The following is a 23,723-nucleotide window of genomic DNA, read 5'->3' as shown; positions in this document are numbered from 1 at the left end:
CTCAAATTTGGCTTCCCTGCGAAAACTGCCGCAGTCCCAAATACACACATCTCCGCCACTGAAGTTTCCCACTGCCTCGTTACACACACACACTCACACACACACACAAACAAACAAACACACACACATTCTCAGCCCGCTGCAGCAGTGTAACCAGAACAATAACACACATTGTACAACAAATAGGATAATTCGCAGGAGGTGTAAAATTAGCGCTTACCGGAGAAAGAGGACTACCCAGAAGCCAGCATTCAGTCAGTGGCTGTTTTCACTCAAACTGTTTGGGATTAGTTCAGTTTATTCTTCGTCTGCGGCTAACGCTGCTAGCATGAAGCGGTGAAAGTGTCTCTAAAGGTGATTTCTTCTTCTCCAGCCTGCGCACATTTGTGGACAGCAGAGACTCGGAGCTGTTCATCTCAGTCTGCTCCTCTCTGAGCTTCTCGGCTCGGCTCAGCCAGGACGCTGCTGAAAGGAGGAGGAGGAGGAGTGCCGGAGAGCGGCTGCTGCTGCTGCGCAATGCTTCCTGGGAAATGAAGTTCATGGTAACAAAAAGCTTGACAGGTATTCACTGTAGTAAGTGGAGAGAAACAGCAAACCCTCCTTTGAGTCTTTTATAAATGATTTCAAATATTTTTTCTCATCTCTGAAAAAAATGAAATCTAGCAGGATTGCTGGAAAGATTAGTGCTGACTTATCGAAATTCTTGTTGTTTTGATTTCTGGCCCTTTTTGATTTTTTTTGTCCTTGCTCCAGTTTGTTGTCTGCTTTGGAAAAGTTAGATTTTTATTTATTTATTTTTACATATAATCCCCCCTAGTCTTGATTTATGTTTGAATTCACTTGTTCCTGTGTATTTTGCTGTTGTATGTTCATCTTCTTTAAGAGTTTGTATAAACATTTTTTGTATATGTTAAATTTGTCAATAAAGACGGTTAAAAAAAAAAAAAAAGCTTGACAGATGCCCTTCTTGGATCAAAATGAGCAGGATTTTATTGCCTAACGAACTGAAATCGATACAATTTGCAATACCAAAGGTAAAGGGAATTGTTTGATATATTTTTTTTATTCGATTATTAAGCAAATACAGAAAATAAATGAGAGTGTGTGTAAGGCTTATTCTTTGACCCTTTAAGGGAGAAGTTAGACACTTGAAGATAAAAAAAAAAATCTACAGAATAAAATAAAAATATAATAATGAGCGCAAACCAATATAGTCAGTTTATATAGGCCTATGGACTCATAATGTGAAATATATGAATCTGTTTTTCAGTTTTTGAACAGGAAACGTCAACAAACTACAGGCCTTTACAACAAAACTCAACTCTACACTATGTTTTGAATCATTCAAATAAAAAATAATTTCTTCTTCTCAGCTCGTGTTGAGCTGATTGACATTTGTTTCAATCCTGTCATCTAACTCTGCACAAGAAAATACAAAGTGTTTTCCTCCAACAGTATCAAACCTTTCCTTTCAGTATTAGCCAGTTGTGTTCAGAAAGCAGAACTATTCAAGTCTTCAGTTTGAGCCTCTTCAGCCCATAGGCTTTTTACTCAGCACATGAGGGTAAAATAAGAAGAAGTAGATGAACAGAATGATGAAAAAGAAAACAAAATAGAAAATCAAAGGTACCAGAAAACATAAAAAAAACCCCAGTAATAATGAAACCATTAAATGATTTTTGGTAACATAAACATATTTTACTATTAAGTATTGAATTTGCTAACCATGAAAACACAACTTTCTCAACTTAATGAAAAAAGCTTTGCAGATTATACTGTAACAACACAGACAGGTTCTTAGCAGCAGCTTTAAACAGAACAGTTTTCCTTCAGGAGCAGAACAGTCCAGATTACTTTTTTTATTTTTAATGATGTTATTTATGAGACACATTTAAGGATATATTCAGATTAACATTTCTATCACTCCTAGTCAGGGATTCTGTGAAGCTTTGCTCTTCACCCTCCTGGGCACAACCTTAGGACCCCTGAGATTTGAAAGGAAAAACTTGAAAAGTCATTGATGTAATGAATGGAGTGGATCCTCTACCATCAGTGCGTTTTCCTGGCATACTGTATTCCTCTCCAGGGGGAAAATACCTTAACTTTAACAGTAAAGGCAGCGGTTATTCCTAAGAAACCCATTGGGTATTCTCATGTATACATTGTTACAATCTTTCCATTGTCTATTTTCACACATAAACTGCGTCACCCAGCTTTTTTGAATAGCCTAGATGAGATCTTATACGTTATTCACCAACAATGGTGCAGTAGTGACAGCTTGTAGTACAGTTGAAAACAATGAGAATCATAACAGTACTTCTATTTTCTTTGAGGTCAACAGTCCCCCTTGAGGACTCATTGTTCCAGAGAGCCGTTTTTCCTGCTTTCTTAATGTAGAAAATAAAGTACAACTACTTATCAAGTGTGTGTGAGCGAGCGTGCGTGTGTGTGTGTGTGTGTGTGTGTGTGTGTGTGTGTGAGGGAAGTGTATAGGAAATGCTTCTGACTCTCAGTAGCTGTGTGACTAAATTTAGAGTCTCTGTCCAACCGTCATATGCAGGGCTGGACTGTCAGCCGATCAGGAAAGAGACTTAAGGCGGCTGAAATTAACTGTAAATGATCTCTGCTGTGGGCCAATCTGAGAATAACACATTTGTTCTTCACACGCCCCTAAAACAGGGTGGCTAAAAATACCCAGCTAATACAGAACAGAGGTCGAGGAACTCCAAAGCAACATAAATGTGTGTGCGTGTGTGTGTGTGTGTGTGTGTGTGTGTGTGTGTGTGTGTGTGTGTGTGTGTGTGTGTGTGTGTGTGTGTTTTGTTATGTTGATTGATATGCTTTGATTTTGTTTTCTTTCCGGAGTCTTTTTCAAAATGAACATCTAATGAGATTAAATTTAAACTTTATAAGTATACTGAGAGAACAAATTGACGGCATCTGCTAAACCTACTATAAAAACCACACACACCACACCACTGTGAACAGTATCTTCCCCATCCTCCCCTGAAAAAAATGTTGATGACTCCTCCACAACATACTGACACTAACTCATTTCACCTGAACAATAAACAATGTCATCAAATTTGACAGAAGGGCTACCACAGTCAAAATTTCAATGCATTTCCATTTCCGACTTGTTTTTTGAGTCATATACCCTTACAGGCTTTTGACCCTTTTTCATCTGCTTCCTGCACTCAGCAGATGAGGCTGGGGCCCAATATCCAATCATTGTCTATTTGATTATGAGATGTGTCTGTTTGATTGTCTATTTGGAGAGCAGCACCTTCTTTATTGACTTAGTGCCTGACAGAATCCCCCCACCACACACATACACAAACACACACATTCACACTCATCCTCCCCTAAAGTAATTCTGCTCTGTGACATGGTCTGTCAGATAATTACAGGAGTGTGCTGCAGTCACTTTCCTTTTGAGTTTACTTCAATGAGCTTTGTCATGTCTTTGTGAACAAGTGGTGCTGTTAACAAACACCTTACTGGACTGAATTTTTAGATTACCTGAATAAAGGCTGTAAATCTCACTAGTGGTGTTATTAAAAATATTATTGCATTCTCTTGATAGCAGAAAGAGCATGGATGAGCTGCAGTATTAGTAAACCAACAAATGACATCAGCACTCAGTGTGGACAACGCCTTCTTTCTCTTCCTTATTAGAGATGCTTTTACACATAAATTGTGCTTTTTTTTTTACAGCCAGTTCTTTTCATGCTTCGCCTCACATACTTTCTAGGTACCGCCTGTCAAAGAGTTGTACAAGATGCAAATCAAATTATGAAGAATATTGGCAGTTTACAAGAAAGATCAAACATGTTAAATATTCATCGGTCCTACCTTCGGGTGTAGGAAGAAATGGAGGCACTCTATTTAGGAAAAACCAAAAACAAACTGAGTAGTTGATTAGAAATAGATGGAACTGATGAACATGCTTGATAAATGATACCTAAATTATCAGATTCATCATTATTTTCATAACAGAAAATTAAACATTTATATATTAAAAAAGCAGGGACATGGACATAATTAAATATTCTTTATGCTCATACTTATTTAGACCTCTTTAATTATACTTAAGCACCTTATTTCAACTTCCCTGTGAATTATACAGCACAGTGAGTTTTTGTTATCCTCTGGCGCCCTCTTGCGGGCCAATCCGAGAAGCGCAAGCTTCCGTCACAGTTGAGGTCACAACAGAAAACATGGCGGCGTCCAGGAAAGCAACCGTGGTATTGAAGACTGTGAAGAAAATAGCGATTCAGTTTTCCGCGTTTGAGTCTAATGTTCGGTCCACACGGTAAGAATAGCCCGTTAAATGGCTTGTTGTTGTGTAGAGTTTATTATACGACACTTCACTGTCGATAAAAGCTGTGACTTGAAAATGAGTCGACCATTGACCTTATCCACCAGTCACCATCAGGTGATTTACATTATCTAGACTATATAAGGTGTATGTGTTAGTCTTTACGGTGTATTTTAATAAGAAACATAACGTTCATTTTACTACAATGATTAAGTTTGAGTGCATTTGTGGAGAGGTCGGACACATACACATATGAAGTAAGGACTTCCTCCATAGTCTTCTCTGTGTAGCAGCTAGTACACACACTGCAAACACATCTTGTGTCTTCTATTTTCTTCCCTGCAAGACACACAGTTAGCCTCCCTTCAATTTCAGTCTAATTTCTTTTATATACCTATAACAATCTAGCACATTGATACCCGAAGTGGGTATACCAAAGACTGTAAATAATATACAGTCATACAGTCTATGGGGACACCCAACCACAGCTTTAAAAGTATATATAATAATATATAATAATTTCAAAAAGCATATTTTACCCGTATATGTTAAAATATATTTTTATATAACTATTCAAATTTACAATAAAATCATAGTCATAAAGTCAAATCTATGCCTTACACACACAGATGCACATATCTGTGTCTATTTAGTTTTGTTTGTCCACTCTGAGCTAAAGTCTATACATGGAAATTACTTGTATTTTGCTTCTAGACCCCCCCAATAAATTACTAGGCTAAGTGAATTTTATTGCTTTTAGGCTGTTAAATTATTTTGTGTTCATCTTTCGTGTTGCCAGTGCTTGGATAGGTTTGTTAGTGTGTGTGCGCAGCGTGGCTGTGCATGCACATTTTAATGCTTTGACCACCCCTAGGGGACCTCTGGCACCTTTATTTTGGGGATCGTGGGCTGAAATGTTTGGGAACCCCTGATCTAGCCTACTCCATATATGAAATGATCAGTAGAGATTTTTTTCTCTCAATCTCATTATGTGAGCTAGCCTGCCTGTATTTTAAATAAAAAGATTGAATTTGATTTGATTTTTAAAAATGTAAATAAAGATTCAGACTCACTTACACTTAAACTGATAAAAGTACTGTTAATCAACTAAATAATCAACCGTCTCTTTTATTTTTAAAATGTATTTATGGCTGTATCTGATTAAAATGAAGTAGCTGTCATGCTCTCCGTATTTGTTCTCCGATGTGCAGACGAGGTGCGTCCCTTTTTAATTTTTTTTCTCGAATCCGCCTGTTTGTAAACTGAGCACGCTTCATACTAACATAGAGCCATGATGCATGTGCTGTATTACGACGTTATGAGGCCTACAAGAGGCCCGGTTTGTGGGGCGGCGGGGGGCAATCATGCATCAGCACTGTACGGTACGTATAGCCAGTGTGACCGCACCCTAAACCCCTCTATTTCAGCCCTATTCAGAACAGGCTGTTTTTGTGTCTGTAGCTTTAAATGTCAGTGACCACGCCCCTCTTGATGGGCTTGGGTGACTCGGGCTTTCTCTGTCCATGCCCAATTGTTTACGGTGAGAAGGCAGACTCAGAGGGCAGAACAAACCTAGCTGTGACACCCAACTGGGGGAGGGGTTACCTCCTTTTATGAGGTCACAAAAGGAAAATCTCAAAAACGACCTGTTTGAGAACACATTTTCTGAAAAAGTGGAGCAGGCAAAAAACTGAGCGGATGGACTTTTCTCATCATATGGGGGTTTGTAGAAAGACTAGAGACACATACACATGTTAGTGTTAAAAAACATGGTAAAGTGTATTTATTATAAAATGTGACCTTTAACCCCCTCTTTTTGGTCCCACAGGGAGTTTCTCGCCAAGGTGGGATCAGAAAAAGCCAGAGCTACGAACATCAACTGTGAGGTGATATCCACAGTGAAACACGACAAGTCTGAACCTGTAGTGGACATAACCTATGGCAAGTATTAGCTGACTTTATCCAAATGTATAGAATATGACATTTTATTACTAGTGGGACTTTTCTAAAGTTCTCCAGATTGCTTAATATAGTAAACATGTGTACAGCTGTTATCAGTCAGTGTTATTTTTAGTCTCCCTTATCGTGGTTTTTTTTTTTTTATCCAAATAGGGACAACGTGTGTTGTTTACTCAACTGTGTGAACCTCTCAATCCTCATGGCTAGTTTTCACTTACCATTTATACCATGTCAAATGTAAATGTCTCACTTAATATGGTTAGTTTTTATCAAAGGAAGAATGTTGAATATTTCTCCTGGAAACATCTCAAGAAGATGAAATTAAAGGAAATGTTTTCACAGTGACACAATCAGGAAGTTATGATGGAGAAACAGAGTTATAAGTAACTAAAAGTAACAACTGAAGGCAACAAAATGAAGAACACATTAACATTATTGTGACCCTTGATTGAACTCAGATTTTGTCTTGAGCAAGTGCTTGCAGACAACATTCTGACCTCTTTTTAAAAAAAATATTGCAGTAGGTCTAAGTTGGCTCTGTCTCTTAAAAATCCAATGAGATATTTTTGTTCATAACCGGATGATACTGAGTAAGAGGTATTTGACCCAGTGAAACCACTGTGGTGTACTGGTTGGTGGAATTGGGAAAGAGCAAGTTGCATTGTAAGTCCAGCATCAGGTTTTTCTTGGATGTAGAGACAAGTTTCCCTTTGGCCCAGAAAGGACTGTTCGACAGTATGTACGACTCATAAATCTTGTAATCCTATGCTGATGTTGTTACTGGATGATGATAATGCACCTTAAGTCACACTCAATGACTCAAGTGGTTACCAAAAGTGAAAATGTCTGCCATAGGTCAGCAGATGTTTTCCACTGTGTGCTTCCTCAATTTTGCTCAGAGTAACTTTTCACCTTGTCGGCATTGTGTCGTCATGAGATTGTGTCTTTGTTTTTTTCTCTACTACAGTAGATGGAGAGAGGCTGCTGATGAAGGGAGCTAAGCTGACCAGCAGTGAGATGCTTAACACGTTTCAGTCCCTGTGCACGGCCAAGGATCCACAGGCCAAAACTGCAGCCAAAAAATAACGTTAATCTTACCACAAATATGTCTGTGTTGAATTTCTCTGAACGTTTAAAGTATTTTGTTTGAGGTTTATAATAAAAATATTTCACATGAATGCGATGGTTCTGGTGTAAATTGCCCTTTGAATTCTGCATTGATTGTGGTTTGACATAATTGGGACAGGGATGATATTGAGTCATTTGCTGAAACTCCTCTTTACATCCCTGATTCTGAATTCATCATCCATGTCATGATTCAATCTCAGCAGATGTTCCTGGCTGTCAACACACTCTTCCACCATCAAACTGTAAAAAAAATCACACCCTCTTGTTAAGTCGGATTAATTAGAAAAGACGTTACCCCCATCAGCTGGGATCAGTGCAGAGCCATGATGTGTTCTTTCATAATGTACCTTTTTTTTTCTTCCTGATAACAGAGAGCATCCAGTGTTTGAGAGGACATTATGCAAGCTCCAACCTTTGACACAGCGGCCTCAGATGTAATTTGGCACAGAGTTTTAGCTCCACTTAAAAAAAAGAAGAAAAGCCCTTTACAACCAGTCACACTTAACTGAATTCCTGTTTCCTCTGTTAGCAACACTCTGTACATAAGCATCTGGAACTTAAATGATTTTCTCCATAGACACTGTGTTCCTGATGTTTTTTTTTTAAACCTTTACTTACTTCACTTGCATGTCTTCTTTGCTGCTTACAACTAATTGATTCTTAATAAATCTGGTAATAGCTAAATAGCTATAAATGATTTCATACCACTAATAATAAGGTCGTTCATTTTCTTAATCCATTATTTCAGCCTATCTTGCTTCTTACATCTTAATAAGCCATTAAGTCTGTACAAGTAATCTTGAAATCATCAAAAGAGATTTAAAAGTGATTTTATAAACTAGACAAAAGTTGAAAATGACAATTAATGGCACATTTATTTTTTAATCTAGCCTGCCTGCAGCTCATATTGAGAGAAAACAGAAGTTAAAACCATCTTATTCTTTACCTACTGGGCAACCCAAATGTCTCTTGGCTTGTAGTTTTTTTTTGTTTTTTTTTCACATTTAGCACTGGCATTGTTAACTAAAGCAGGGGAATACGTTCAGTAAATTAAATAGGGGTAAGCGTTCACCCATCATGCCTCTGGAAGTTTTCAGCTGGCAGTAAGACTAGCCTACTGGGGTATTTTATTTGTGTAATGATAGGCATGATAACAAAATAACCATTGTCTGCCTTGGTTTACTGACACTATTTTGAAAAATGTCCAACACATTGAAGTAATAGATACCTATAAAGCCAAAAAAAAAATACAATCAAAACAAAAAATAAATATCTTGCAATTTTATAGACAAAAGAAAAACGTTTGGAAAGCACTTTTTATGAGCAACAAAAAATGTAGTTAGGCTACAGATAGTAGCTATAGGGAGGCTGGAGGCGGGACTTCAATGAGCTGTTGTGTGACGCAGCTGTCTGTGATTGGCTCCTGCTGCGTTGCTGGATGTCGCGGTGACCCTTTAAAAACGCTCCGACGCTGTTCCCACACTCTAGGCGGGTTTGAGTCCAGAGTCTGTCTACAGGTCGTTGTTGAGGATATCACGTCTAAAAAAAATCAACTGCAAAAATGGTTGAGAAGTTTGTCGGGACGTGGAAGATGGTTGCCAGCGAGAACTTTGACGAATACATGAAAGCAATTGGTAGGCAAATTATTCTTTATTATTAAATATTGTTATCTTGATTAAACTGATGTTTACGCATACTAACGTTTTTAAAGACACTAATAGTGTGTTCTAGTTATTTATAGCGTTTTTGAATTGTACAGTGTCTAGTGGAAATATTTAATATAAATGGTGATTTGATCATATTCGTCTAATTGGTCTAAATGTTTTTTACATTACATTTTGATGACGTTTCTGCACAGGTGTGGGATTTGCGACCCGGCAGGTGGGAAACAGGACCAAACCCAATCTGATAGTGACCGTGGACGATGATGGGACGGTTTGCATTAAGTCTCAGAGCACCTTCAAAACGACCGAAATCAGGTTTAAGCTGAACGAGCCGTTTGAGGAGACTACTGCTGACGACAGGAAGACGAAGGTTAGTTAAAGTTCTCTGATGAGAGAACCCCCCCCCCCCCCCCCCCCCCCACACACACACACACACACACACACACACATTTCATCTTTTCTCTTAACATTTCTGTGCTGGAGTTAAAAGCTTGTCTGTGTTGTGTGCATTGCAGACCGTGGTGACTCTGGACAATGGTAAGCTGGTGCAGAAACAATGCTGGGATGGCAAAGAAACGAATATCGAGAGAGAGATCACAGACGGGAAATTAATAGCGGTAAGAAAATTATGTCTGACTTTTCTTTTTAAATGAGGAAAATAGCATGCTGACTTGGTATTAACTAAGCAACTCTGGTCAGAAACCTATAACTAGTTTATACAATTATTAATATAGACACTTCATCACTCCTTGTATCCTTGCATCTTGCACAGGGAATTACAACAGTGTTATTGTAATCAAGTTTTAATAAATGTAATATGTAGGCCTACACAATGGATACATTTAAAAGTATTTTTTGTAAACATTTAAACCCACATTCTGCTTGAGAAACTTGCATCTAGTGGTAAATAAATGTTATACAAAAAGTGGAAACTATATAATTCAGCACTATAAATACAAGGCATCCCCCTAATGTGTTCTTCCAAAGTGTGCAGATATGTTATAAACAATTATAAAAATCCAATAGATGATAATCCACTCAGCTCTTTGCAGACACACCTAGAAGGGAATGGGATTTTACTACAGATTAACTATAGAAAGAGAAGGTAAAAGAGAGAGAAGTAAAGGCAGAATTCTTCAACATATTTCGATTTATTTTAACCTTATGTTTGCACTTCCTGTCCTTCTTGCTCCACAGAAATGCATCATGGGAGACGTGGTGGCAATGAGGACGTACGTCAAGGAGGCATGATGTGCGCCCCTACAGCCCTCTCTTTAGATGCATTGCTGGATGACAGGCTCAGTTCAATGAGCGTTTAATATCAAGAGTCAAGGCGTGTTCTGCTCTTTTTTTTTTTTCTTTCTTTATCTTCCCCGTGTTGCCAAAATTTAAATTTTTTGTGCCCTTGTTCTCCAACATGACACATTCGGGTTCATTTGGAATTGTTGTGGTTGATTTGAATAAAATTTAACTTTGTCAAAATGGTGTCTCTGAGACTTTTTTTGTACATCTTGTCAGGCATTCTCAAAAGCATTACTTTTACTCGGGCATGCCGAGGTCTGCTATTTAAGGAAAAGTGCTCTAATGGGAACATACCAGCCAATCTGTCAAGCTTATTTCCTGGCTTTAATGTTTTTTTCCCCCCTTGCTTAGTGGATATCTCAGCAATCACTTTTTACAGCTTTTGCTTGTGCACTTCTTTCAACCTTCCTTATTTTGGCCAAAAAACAAAATCTTCAAACATAGTCCCTACTCAAGGGTCAAAAGGTCACCTCTCAGCCGTTGTGATGATGTATGATGTGTGTTGGCAGGGGCTCCTTGAGGAATGTGAACTCTTTTTAGAAGTATAAAGAGCATCATGTAGGGAGGTCAGCGAGGAAATGTTCCCCCTTGAACATTTCCCATTGCTGCATACACTGGCCCTCTGTACGTACATGGAGACACGAAAAGCATTATGGGTAGTCCCCACCCTTTGGCTGCTGGTCAAGTGTTTGTGTGCTCCTCTGTGTTATGGTGGTAGGATTGTTCCAGAGGCATCGTCTGCTTTATCATGACAGGAAAAAGGAGATGACAGCACTGATTGGAGGTAATAGTTTGAACAGGTGACAACAATGAGTGAAATAAATTATGTTCCTTTCTGTGTGGACAATGGTCCGGCAAAAGTCAAGGACGTACAGTACTTCAACTTATGGAGGGTTGCCAAGGCGATGAGAACACAATGGACAGCTAGGAAAGGTCACTGAAGGGTAGAGTTGTGTCATTGGACATGTTAATGCTTTTTTTTAAATGGAGGTACCATTTCCTTAACATCTAACATTTAAACCAATCACGTCCAAGACAAAAAAAAAACAACTGACTATATATAGCCTTTAACTGCTCCAAAAACACTGGCCCTCCTCCAGGGTCCCCTAAATCCAGTAGTGTAGTGAAAGGTATAAGCTCTTCAGTCTCCATGGGGTATATACCCTTCTGAATCTCCTCTGATTCCCACCATTGATTGACTGACCATATTCAAGTATGCTGCCATTTTTTCCCTTGTATGGTGAAGGGATGACCCTCCCTACTTGGCCTCCAATTGGCTAGTACGCACTGACTAAATATGCAAGAGTACTCACTGTTTATACTCCACTTTAAAGATATATTTGGGGGAAAAAAATCAAGAGTTGAACAACTTCTTTAGGCACCACTACAGTACTATCTGAACCTCTTTGAAAACATCTAAAGGGTGTTTTATAATTCTGTCTGGTAGAGGGTTCAAAGGTATTTGTAACTTATTTATATCATGTTGTGGACACTATAAAAGGTTTGGTGTATGATACATTATAATGTAACTTTTATTGATGTAACAATATTATATTTACAATTAATATTTTTATTACAAGTACGTTTAAATGTATCTTTTTATTCTTTCTTGCTTTTAAATTGGTCGTAAAAAGCATATAATGGAACAAATATATATATTACGCGGATTGCGATTGACTTGCAGAATAAGTGATCTTCAAATGAAAGTTATTTCACTTCACTTTTACAACAACATATTTAATGTGTTGTGTTGTGCTGCACTGTTTCTAGGACACCCAAAGATAACAGGATACCCCAAAAGGTTCATCCGGTCATGCCAAAAAAATTTCACTCCTGCCAAAGATGGTATCAACTTTTGCTTGTGTTTGACTTTACAATGAAACACAAAGGAATAGAGACTTTGCACAACTGTATTTTGAAAATATCTTGCAAGGCTTCTATGTAATACATCAACTTGAATACCCTGTTTGGCCGGGCTTTTGTACATGAAGGAAACTAAGAAAATAAAAACTGAGGGGTAGGACTGTTTACATGTTTGATCCTAAAAGTAAAACCTAAGTCTTCATCAATGTCATCAGAAGGTCTCCTGCTTTTATTCCAGATTTTTTACGTCTGTGAGAATATTGTTCAAACGCTGGGTATTCCATGAGCACAAAGTCTGATCATTTTCTCACAGTCAGAGAGAAAAGATCACATCTGCTCCGGATTGTCTTACAGGTGCAGTGCTTGTGATCCACAGGCATCTCCGTCACATTGTTTGGATAACTGCGGGGAATCGGGGCAGCTCTACACCTCCCTGTCTTATCTCAGACATTCTTGATTTGATGGCGCACACTTAGTGTTTTCACATTTATTAAAATAGGACGAGGGAACATGAAAACTTCATGACATCTTAAGAAAATTCAGGCTGTATTATGCAGTTTCTTTCACACATATTTCAATGGGGATCCTGCACATGTATTAAGAACAAACAGCCATAAACATGAACAGTGTGCATGAGGCTGACCATCTGAAATAATACTCTGATAGCTTTCGGCCAAACAGGATAGAAATGAGAGGAAAGGTCCTGCTCCTCCTCTCTTGCCAACAGTGGACAGAGACAAACATTACATCAGCAGAGCTGTTTCAGAGGGAGGCTTAGGAAGCTGTACAGGAAAGAAAATGATAGTGAGAAGCTCGCTGAGAGTTAACTGGCAGATGTGAAAACTCACAGATAAATCAACATTGTAGTCAGCCTTGTCCTCTTTAAGGTTTGTGTGAATCCATGTACAAAATCAGTGTAAAACATCATGAAATATAAACAGTATTCGCATATGCTGCTTATTTTCCTGCTAAAAGTGACTCCTTCACTTCTTAAACAATGAAAAGTTCTGATTGTTTACCCCCCATGTTCTGTTTGTCTGCATATGCTTCATTGTGTGTGTTTTCTCCTGCCTGATCGATAGACAGAGATATCTTGTTCACACAGAGACTATCTCGGACTTAAGAAGAATGAACTAACATCCGTTGCAAAACATCTGGAAAACTCCACTTGAACTTCAAAAATGTTGACACCCTTCCTCTGCTTGCCCTAAACTCTGTTGGACACAAACAGCTTTCATGTTTAAGTGCATCAGCAAGGCTAAGGACAAAGGATGGATGAGAAAAAGAAGAAGATGTACTTTATTTTAACATATAGGGGAAATTCAATTTTACACTCTGTTACTGAGACATACTACACACACATGTGCACAAACATGATCCTATAGTAATGCACACAGTGAGCGCTCCTGAGCTGGTGGGAGGGTCGGTGCCTTGCTCAAGGGCATCTCAGCAGTGCTCAAGATGTGAACTGGCATCTCTCCAGCTACCTGACCAATTCCCAGACATAGTCCGCACCGGGACTTGAACCGGCAACCCTCCGGTTTCCAACCCAAGTCCCGCCTACAGACCTGAGCTTCTAAACTTAATTTTAACTTCCAATGAAGTTGCAATAAAACTGATGGAGGCCGGGCTTCCGTAAGTTGAGGAGAAGCTTGTGCAGAGCGTCTAAAAGTTTCAGTCAAAACAACGTAACCAGTAATGCAGAGAACAGAGATTTGACTTTCCAACAAGGATCGCAGGATATATAAACTTGAGTAAGGAAGAAACTCAGGGAGAAAATATATCCAGCTCAGAGAAGTGAAGTTACAGTAAGGTGTTCTAAGAAGTAAGTTTATTTCCTTCAGGGAGACAGCTGTGGAGACAAGCCGGGATGTTTGAATGAAGGAGATGTACAGAAAAAGTGTATTTTTTTAATATTCAGTCATAAACTTAAACTGGACAATTTAAATCTTCAACTAGTCTGTATAATTAGACTTTATTATCCAGGAACAAAGACACCTTTTCAGCCCTAACTGTGTGGTAAAACAGACAAATCTGAATCTGTTTGTGTCAGCATTTCACAATGACACACACACACACAAAAATAAAACAGTTTGGACTTTGGCTTAACCTCATCTGGATTTCAGCCCTCTTACTATGGCCTAATGTTGTGTCTGACACACTGGTTTCAGGGACTTTGAAGGAAAACAGATGACAGCACAAATCCTCCCCCAACGGTAGTGTGTGTGTGTGTGTGTGTGTGTGTGTGTGTGTGCACGTTTTTTTTTTTTTAAACAAAGATTTTTGTTAAAGGGTGGGACAGCCTTTGGATCAACCTCTGCCGGAATACATCTCACTGACTCTAGGAGGATTTCTGGGAAGTTAAAACGGCTCCAAATTCACTCGAATCAGTAAACACACATCTCCCCAGGACCTACCTTAACCTCTTCTGACCCAGGATAAGTGTCCAAGGGTTACCACACATCTGAGCAGCAACTATGTCAGCTATGTTAGCCACACAGATCTGTAGGGGAGTCTAGCTGCCATGCCACAAGCTGCCTTTACTCTAAACCTCACAGTTATACTTCAGAGTGAAATCTGATTTATCAACAAGTCTGTGAATGTTATGCAAGCTGTGCTCAGTCTGGTGGCACAGAGGCTGCCCCGTTTGTCTGTGTTGTCTCGCCAAAACACTCCAAAAATTACAGGAATTTAACTAACCCTTTTGGTATGTTCACTTTTTTGGACCCTTTGGTACTATTTGGGTCAAACTGACCCGGGACATTATCGGGGTTATAAAAGTTCTACAGAAATACTGTAAAAAATACAGAACAATCCTTTACAGATATTTTCTTTATCCCAATTTCAATCAATATAGATAACATTTGTGGTAATGTTTGTAATTTCAGATCACATTTAACAATGACAAATGGGTTGTGGCTCAGTTGGTAAAGTCGTTGCCTCTCAACCGGAGAGGGTTCGATCCCCAGCTGGGCAACATGTCCGATGTGTCCTTGGGCAAGACACTTAACCCTGAATTGCTCCCTCTGCTTCATTGGTGGTGTATGAATGGGATTAGTTACTTCTGATGGATGATACTACATAGTGATCACTACCATCAGTGTGTGAATGTGTAGGTGTGACATGATGTGTGAAAGTGCTTTGAGTAGTCAGAAGACTAGAAAAGCGCTTTACAAGCTCAAGTCCATTTACCATTCCCATTGGTTCAGTCATTGGAGCTGAAAACCATACAATCTGTTTATTCTGTTATATCTGGACATATATGTGTTTCGGGGCTCTTCCTGGATTCAAACCAGGAAAAAACTTCAGCTCTTGTTTTAAATATTTGGCTTCCAAAAGAAAGAGGTCAGAGACTATAGCGACTCGCGGCTCATCTAAAGACTGGGGACTGAGACTCAAGACCCCAGAAGTAGATATGAAATGAAATTCTTGATCAAAACAATGAAGATGTCCTTAAATTACACTTTTAATCAAAGCTTTTCAAATGGTTCGGAGCCTGCTGAAAACACAACTTCTGAAGGTATCAGTATGGTATATGAGGAAGTGCATTTTGCCTTTGAGGACAGCACAAAGAATCACTGTTGTTCAGCTCATCCCAGCAGGAGTTCCTGACGAAGTTATTGTAAAGCTCAGAGGAAGGATGGTGGAAGTCTTTAAAGTGAGACTACACAAACCACCCCCCCCCCCCCCCCCCCCGCCAACACAATGGCTTTTACCCCCAGAGAGCACTGAAACCTAAAGAACAGCTTCTATGCATAGAAGGAGTGTGTTTATCTGCCTGTTCTTCTGTCCATTTGTTTGTGCTTTTGCATTTGTACTAAAAAAAAAACAGACGACAGACTTTCCTGGACATTAAAAAGTCAGGAAGTCGTCACAGTCTTGAGCTAATCCGCTTCTTCTTCTACCGAGCTGTTTGACAGGACATGTGATCTGTAAGCCGCAGGGGATGAAGGTGAGGAAGGTTATGAGTCCCTGCGTGAATGTACAGTGTGTGTAAGTGTAATTAAACCAGAGGAGAAATAACATACAGTAGATCTCTGTTTGTTCATATCAAGCATTCTTTGTGCTCAACCCACAGAAGAACTCAGTGCCTTTGTAACAGAAATTTCTGTAAGGGGGATTAAACTTCAAACCCCACAATTTTACACAATTAAATCAGTGAAAAAAAATGCTTGTATTTTTTTGATTCCTCAACCCCAAGAAAGCTGCAGATGTATTAACTTAAACATTAAGATATGATATCGAAGCCTTAATGTAGGCTATAAAAATCAGACAAAATCAACCCCTTCTCATAAAATTGGTCATGGGATGTTTGTCATATGAGACTGGCAGCAGACATCACAGTCTGAGACCAACTGTCTTGTAAGAAAGAAAAACATCCACTTGCTTGTGCCAGACAACACAGGAGTCTGGTTGTTTCTCTTCAGCTCAAAAATAAAATAAAATAAAGATTTAAACTCATTCAAGAGAAAAAAGTAATGAAAAATGTGTGCTTTATATGCCATAAGTATGCACATAAACACACACTGACCTTCTAGTGCAGGTGGAATGGCTGAATAGTGGGGATACTTTTAAGGTCGTTTAAGGTGGTTTCTATAGTTTACACTACTTTATCAGGTCACGTAGCTGCAGACGGAGGCAGGGAATTAGAAAACACAAGGCCAAACTTAATACATCTCATTTATCCCTTTGTGTTCAGTAGAGTGTGTATATTTGTCTGTTCTTGAGGAGACTTAGTCAGAGTTCGAATAAGGTGAATAATGTTTAAACGGGGTCAAATCAACAAAAACAGAGAGCGCAGAACAGATTGGTCCTGAAGCCCATGTGTTAGAAATATTGGAATCAAATTCAAGGTCAGTTAAACTGTTTAAATACATAATGATATGCTACATATTGTCTATCACAGTTTGGACGTTGCCTCGGAAACTTTTAGTTAAAACATCAAAAGACATCAGGGACGTTGGCCCGATGGACACTTTGAGACGTGCTGAAGGCAACAGACATTTCCCAACAATACACTGCAGAGATAACCTCATCCTGTGATAGGGGACAGGAAGCTTTTAGTCACAGAATGACCTTTCTCCAAGTGGCTTTTGAGACCCAAATAATAAACCTCAGTAAACTCACTGAGATTTATTAAACCACCGCAAGTTTTCTTTGAATACATTTACTTTAATATACATATTTCAAAGGTGCATATTTAGTTTTGTTTAGGACTGCATTATATTATTAAGATAAGCTGTATCACTATTATTCTTAGGTCTGTGGGTTTACAGCTGTTTGAGTCGCTGCTCGTGTGAAACTCACCGGGACACGACTCAGCTGACTTCCCTACAATGCACAGCTGCACGCTAAACACACAAGCACCTTCTGTGGGCTAAATCTTTTGTCGGCTCCTTTGCTGTTGTCAGGCACTCTTGAGGGAGGAAAAAAGCAGAAGGGAGAGTAGAGCATGTGACTAAACAGTCAAGATCCTGACACCAGTGAAATGGAATAAGAGATGGTGGAGATGAGGGATTAAAGTGAGACATTGTGAAACATTCAGAGAAAGATATAAGACATCAGAATAACTCTTCGGGCTCACTGGTTTTCTGAGTTTTTTTTTTTGCTAGAATAAGAACTGATATATTCAAAAGAAGGCTGAACATTCATGATATTTTCTCTTGGACAGCCTGAAATGAACTGGGATGCTTTTTGCGTTTTGGACGAACTGCCAGAAAATGTTGTTGTTGTTTTGAAAATGTCTAAACATAAACCATACAACCTGAAATGGTGGAATTGGTACTCTAGTAAAAATATATTCCAAAAAATGCAAAATCAAAACACTTGTACTTTTCTTTTTTTGTGGCTTTGCTGTACATCTTCTCTTTTTGCCTGCACACAGTTAATCAAACTTTAAAGCTTATGATTGATTTTGTCTGGCAGATACATTTGGTCCCCCCCCCTGTTCAGGCATATTCCCATCCTGCTTTATTCAGGTCTTCAAATCTAATATGTTTAAGCAACAACACAGCATTCGTAACCAACTAAAATGGCTGCTGATGTGGTCTGAATCTGCTTTGGAACAGTACTACTGAAACTGAGCCGTAACAAACATGAAGTGAAGTGGGTAAAGAGTTTGGCCACCATAAAGCTTTCTGGTGTTAGAAGATAATAAAGAAAGAAGGAGGTTAGTACTTGAACTGTAACAAACAACTCACTTTGTCTACATGGTATGCCAACAGCATGCAGGGTTAAAGAAAAAACAAGTACCTAGGCGTTAACACAACAGGAAATGAAAAGAATAAGTTGGAGGATAAAGAAAGGAGGGGAGTTTTCTTGAAGCGGGAGCCGGTGGGGGAGCTGCTGTACTCTTACTTTCCCCTTGGGTGTTCCTGTCAGGGCTCCAGGGAAGCAGACATAATTCACTTAATTGGTTCTCACTGTTACACCTAAGTCAGAGCACAATCTCAGAGGGATTTTTCTCCTCTCTGGGCCAAAGGTAGCAATGGCTTTCCTCTGCTGTCTCAGCAAGTGAAACAGTTTCTCCATTCAGTGCATTGCTCCAGTCACATATTCTGTCTTATCTGACCGCTCAAAAGAGCATGCATCATCATTACCTTGTTAATTTGATGAACGAAGCTGATTTACAAGAGAAAATCAGAGTGCATGATTGACTTTAAAGACATTATAGAGTCTTTGATCTCTGCATGAAATCAGTGAATTAAATAGATGAATCATTTTACGACTGTAAAGAAGTACTTGAAACATAACATGCCAAGAATCCTCTTGAATGATTTCTCATTATACTGTAGCGTGTTCTAGTCTGTTGATGGATTTAAAGCATCACATAAACAGTCTCAGTGATTCATACATCAATCATATGACTGCACCCCTCCCCACCCTAAAATATGGGACCTCAGTGACCCCTTTCCCCACATTCCTTGGATGACTGACCAACGCTTTGTTCATTTTTGTTAACCTGCGACCCAGAGACACATTGTGATGGGGCCAAACCAGTGTGCTTTAACCTTTGGTCACACTATGAGCCCTAAACCAGTGCATGGTTGTACGAGACACCTCATGAGAGTAGAAAAAAGCCAAATCTGCAGAAACTCAAATCTGGACTTCCGCATGGGCTTTCTGACAAATTTATCTAAATGATAAATTGAAGAGCACCAAAGTCTCTGCTTAATGTGTAGACATCCAATCACTGTTGGCTTAGACCTCCAAGCTTATCTATGGGCGCTCTATGTCAAAAGGCTAAATTCCACAAAACTGTAGGAGTCATTTAACTTCAGTTAATGAACTCGTTTAATCCACTGTGAATAGTTAACACTGACAGGAAGCCTGCTGAAAGGCAAAACCAACTTTTTGGACATTTCATGTATATAACATTGACATTTTGGGAACTATGCATATTTGCTCTTGATTGATACTACACTCCTGTATGTCAGTTATATATTGGGATACAGCGAAAAGCTGGTAAGCTCTTTGTAAAGGTAGAGTCAGTAGAAATGTTCGTTGCAGCTTGTAAACACAACATTCAAAATGGGCCGCTCATCGCCCGCAGTAGTGTCCACTCACTGCAGGACGTAGTGTGTATGTTTACTACTTGTACCTACACTGCAAGATACTGCACGCCAGCACAAGCTAACCACCGGCGCTTGGCACCTGCCTTTCCAACGGAAAACGCAGGTACGCGTCTTGTCATATTCTCCAGTTTGAATAACATCCAATTGCTGAATTGTAAACTCACCTCCGCGCTGTCATTGGCTGGAGGAAATACACAACAGCGCCCGCCCAGAATCGCCCCATGTCAACCAAATCAAACCAAATATGAAAATCGAGGCAAAGGACATGGTCTCTGCAAAAACACAATCACCACCTCTATATTTAAACTTTTAGGAAAAAGCTACTGACCCTATCTTTAACATTCAGTCAAGTAACAATTGGAAACAGCTAGAATACACATTCTGTCAACCAGCACTTCTAAAACTCCAGCAGTTTTGTTGTAACCCTGAATTTGTCAGGCAGCCAGCAAAACTGCTCTCACTTGTTTCCTGCCTTTATGCCAAGCTAGGCTAGCTGCCTGTTTGCTGTAGCTACATCTTCAAGGTACATAAAAGAATATGAAAGTGATGTTGTTTACCATGTTTAATTCCTGTTGCCTTTTAACTTTAGAATACAATAGGATTTTTGATTGAAGCTCAATGCAATAATTGGTGGCTGTTAGCCTCTCCAACAGGAAAGTTAACGATGCCTGTAGCCATGTAATGCAGCCCTGACAAAGCATTTTTTGTTCAAGGTCTAAAAAATGTCAGTTGAGACCATATAAATACAACATATTTAGAGCAAATGCGAGAAAAAAAGAGTTCCTAAAGTGAATGCTATTTAGTGACCTTGTCCCCTTAGTGTATGTCCAAAAGCTAAGAAACATCCAGTCTAGACACAGCAACCTTTTTGAAAGGAACCGTATGAACTATGTGAACCATCAGGTCAATGAACACGTCGCTCACCCTCCTGTCTGTTTTACACTCAGTTGTCTGCATGGACTCTCTGAGGGGCCTGTGGTCTGTTTGCATTGCATTCTGTTTGCACGCATACAGTGTATGTAGGCACTATTACAGTAATCATGTTGCAGTCATGGTATGTAACACATTTTCCCTGTGACATGAGTCAAAATGAACCGTTCATATCTCCCATCATGCAACTTCTACAGATGAAAAAAAGCATGACAGTCGCGTGCCAATAGAGTGGCTCGAGTGGACCTCTTGTGTATGGTTAGAGTTAAAAAGAAACACTTTGTACCTTAAGGGATTAAACATCTCTCAAATGTTTTAAAGTTTCACTCAGTACAATGCAACTTTCTACACTGTATCCAAGTTGCTCATGTCCCGGCAGTCATTGTGGTATAAACCTGTGTTGACTCAAAAGTAAAGGGAGATTAGTTTTGATTTCAGCCAATAAGGTAAACAGAGAGTTCTGTGGAAGAGGCATTATGGCCAATATTTGCTGAAGATATCCTTGTCTCATGCTGATTTGGTCCATGCTATTTTCCTAGAACTGTATTTTACTTCAAACAGGTCAGCACACTTTTTTTGTTTTGGAACAATTCAAATTACTTTATTTACAGTAAATCTATTAAATCCAGTGGTGCCATGAAGCAAACAGAAGACATAATTTTATTTATTGTTTTTACTGTCATTAGAATAATGCTCTTTCACGTCAGATTATCTGGTTTGAACCGTTACTATGGATCTCATTTAATGAATTCATTTTACATTTTATATAGAAAGATATTCCACAAAGTTTCCACAGCTGTCGTGAGTAATAGACATACCAAATAAAGAGAAGGAAAAAGGCAAAAGTAATGTGTCATTCATAGGAGAAGTACTGACTGATTCAATGAGACAACAGAACTTAAAGAAACTGGTACATGCATTTTTGTTCACATGTTAAATATGATCTATTTTCACAATTTTGAAGTGTGGAGGGATATGTTTGCAGCAAAGGGTTGTGTACCATATCGTATGGTATGGAATGGTAAAGCCTGGTATACTATGGTATGGTATGGTATGGTACGGTATGATATGATATGGTATGGTTTGGTATGGTATGGTATGGTATGGTATGGTATGATATAGTATGGTATTGTATGATATAGTATGATATAGTATGGTATTATATGGTATGGTATGGTATGATATAGTATGATATAGTATGGTATGGTAAGGTATGGTATGGTATGGTATGGTATGGTATGGTATGGTATGGTATGGTATGGTATGGTATGGTATTGTATGATATGGTATGATATGGTATGATATAGTATGGTATGGTATGGTATGGTATAGTATGGTATAGTATGATATAGTATGGTATAGTATGGTATGACATGATATGATATGATATGATATGATATGGTATGGTATGGTATGGTATGGTATGGTATGATAAAGTATGGTATGATATGATATGATATGGTATGATATAGTATGGTATGGTAAGGTATGGTATGGTATGGTATGGTATGGTATGGTATGGTATGGTATGGTATGGTATGGTATGGTATTGTATGATATGGTATGATATGGTATGATATAGTATGGTATGGTATGGTATGGTATAGTATGGTATAGTATGATATAGTATGGTATAGTATGGTATGACATGATATGATATGATATGATATGATATGGTACGGTATGGTATGGTATGGTATGGTATGGTATGGTATGGTATGGTATGATAAAGTATGATATGATATGATATGATATGGTATGGTATGGTATGGTATGGTATGGTATGGTATGGTATGGTATGATAAAGTATGGTATGATATGATATGATATGGTATGATATAGTATGGTATAATATAGTATGGTATGGTATGGTATGGTATAATATGATTTGGTATGATATAGTATGGCATGACATGATATGCTATGGCATGGCATGGCATGGCATGGCATGGTATGGTATGGTATGGTATGGTATGGTATGGTATAGTATGGTATGACATGATATGATATTGTATGGTATGGTATGGTATGGTATGGTATGGTATGGTATGATATGGTATGGTATGATATAGTCTGGTATTGTATGGTTTGGTATGGTATGATATGATATGGTATGGTATGATATAGTATAGTACGATATGATATGGTATGGTATGATATAGTCTGGTATTGTATGGTTTGGTATGGTATGATATGATATGGTATGGTATGATATAGTATGGTACGATATTATATGGTAAGGTATGATACAGTATGGTATGATATTATATGGTATGGTATTATATAGTATGGTATGATATGATATTATATGGTATGTATGGTATGATATAGTATGGCATGGTATGTATGGTATGATATAGTATGGCATGGTATGTATGGTATGATATAGTATGGTATGGTATGATATGGTATGGTATGGTATTGTATGGTATAATAAGATGTGGTTTGGTATGGTATGATATGGTATGGTATGATATAGTATGGTATGATATTATATGGTATGGTATGGTATGGTATGGTATGGTATGGTATGATATGATATGATATGATATGATATGATATGGTTTGGTATGGTATGGTATGGTATGGTATGGTATGATATGGTATGGTATGATATGGTATGGTATGATATAGTATGGTATGATATTATATGGTATGGTATGGTATGGTATGGTATGGTATGGTATGGTATGATATGATATAGTATGGTATGATATGATATGATATGGTATGGTATGGTATGGTATGATATAGTATGGTATTGTATGGTTTGGTATGGTCTTATATGATATGTTATGGTATGATATAGTATGGTTTTGTATGATATAGTATGATATAGTATGATATGGTATGGTATGGTATGATATAGTATGGTATTGTATGATATGGTATGACATAGCATGATATGGTATGGTATGGTATGGCATGGCATGGTATTGTATGGTATGGTATGGTATGGTATGGTATGATATGGTATGATAT

At 38.5% G+C, this 23,723-nt stretch overlaps 3 protein-coding genes across 4 annotated transcripts in view; 2 read left to right on the top strand and 1 right to left on the bottom strand.

The window, feature by feature from the left end:
- The window catches only part of pag1 (phosphoprotein membrane anchor with glycosphingolipid microdomains 1), a 56,690-nt gene extending 56,222 nt beyond the window's left edge, over window positions 1-468 (bottom strand). For both annotated transcript variants that reach the window (XM_020652356.3, XM_020652357.3), the window contains exon 1: window positions 221-468. The gene's annotated coding sequence lies outside the window, so the exon portion shown is untranslated. The remainder of the gene's footprint in view (window positions 1-220) is intronic.
- Window positions 469-4,188: 3,720 nt separating this feature from the next.
- mrpl53 (mitochondrial ribosomal protein L53) lies at window positions 4,189-7,888 on the top strand. The gene is made up of 3 exons (XM_020652365.3): window positions 4,189-4,315; window positions 6,150-6,262; window positions 7,248-7,888. Exons 1-3 carry the CDS (start codon window positions 4,221-4,223, stop codon window positions 7,364-7,366), a joined length of 327 nt encoding a protein of 108 aa, XP_020508021.1. The 5' UTR covers window positions 4,189-4,220; the 3' UTR covers window positions 7,367-7,888.
- A 993-nt stretch (window positions 7,889-8,881) lies between these two features.
- fabp4a (fatty acid binding protein 4a) lies at window positions 8,882-10,554 on the top strand. The gene is made up of 4 exons (XM_020652364.3): window positions 8,882-9,042; window positions 9,267-9,442; window positions 9,588-9,689; window positions 10,270-10,554. The coding sequence occupies exons 1-4, from the start codon at window positions 8,970-8,972 to the stop codon at window positions 10,321-10,323; spliced, it is 405 nt and encodes a 134-aa protein (XP_020508020.1). The 5' UTR covers window positions 8,882-8,969; the 3' UTR covers window positions 10,324-10,554.
- Window positions 10,555-23,723: the final 13,169 nt, after the last annotated feature.

The sequence above is a fragment of the Labrus bergylta genome, chromosome 19 (assembly GCF_963930695.1).
Source record: "Labrus bergylta chromosome 19, fLabBer1.1, whole genome shotgun sequence".
NCBI classification, from domain to species: Eukaryota; Metazoa; Chordata; class Actinopteri; order Labriformes; family Labridae; genus Labrus; species Labrus bergylta.
Note: the sequence above shows the minus strand (reverse complement) of the source record. Positions and strands in the feature narration are given on the sequence as shown.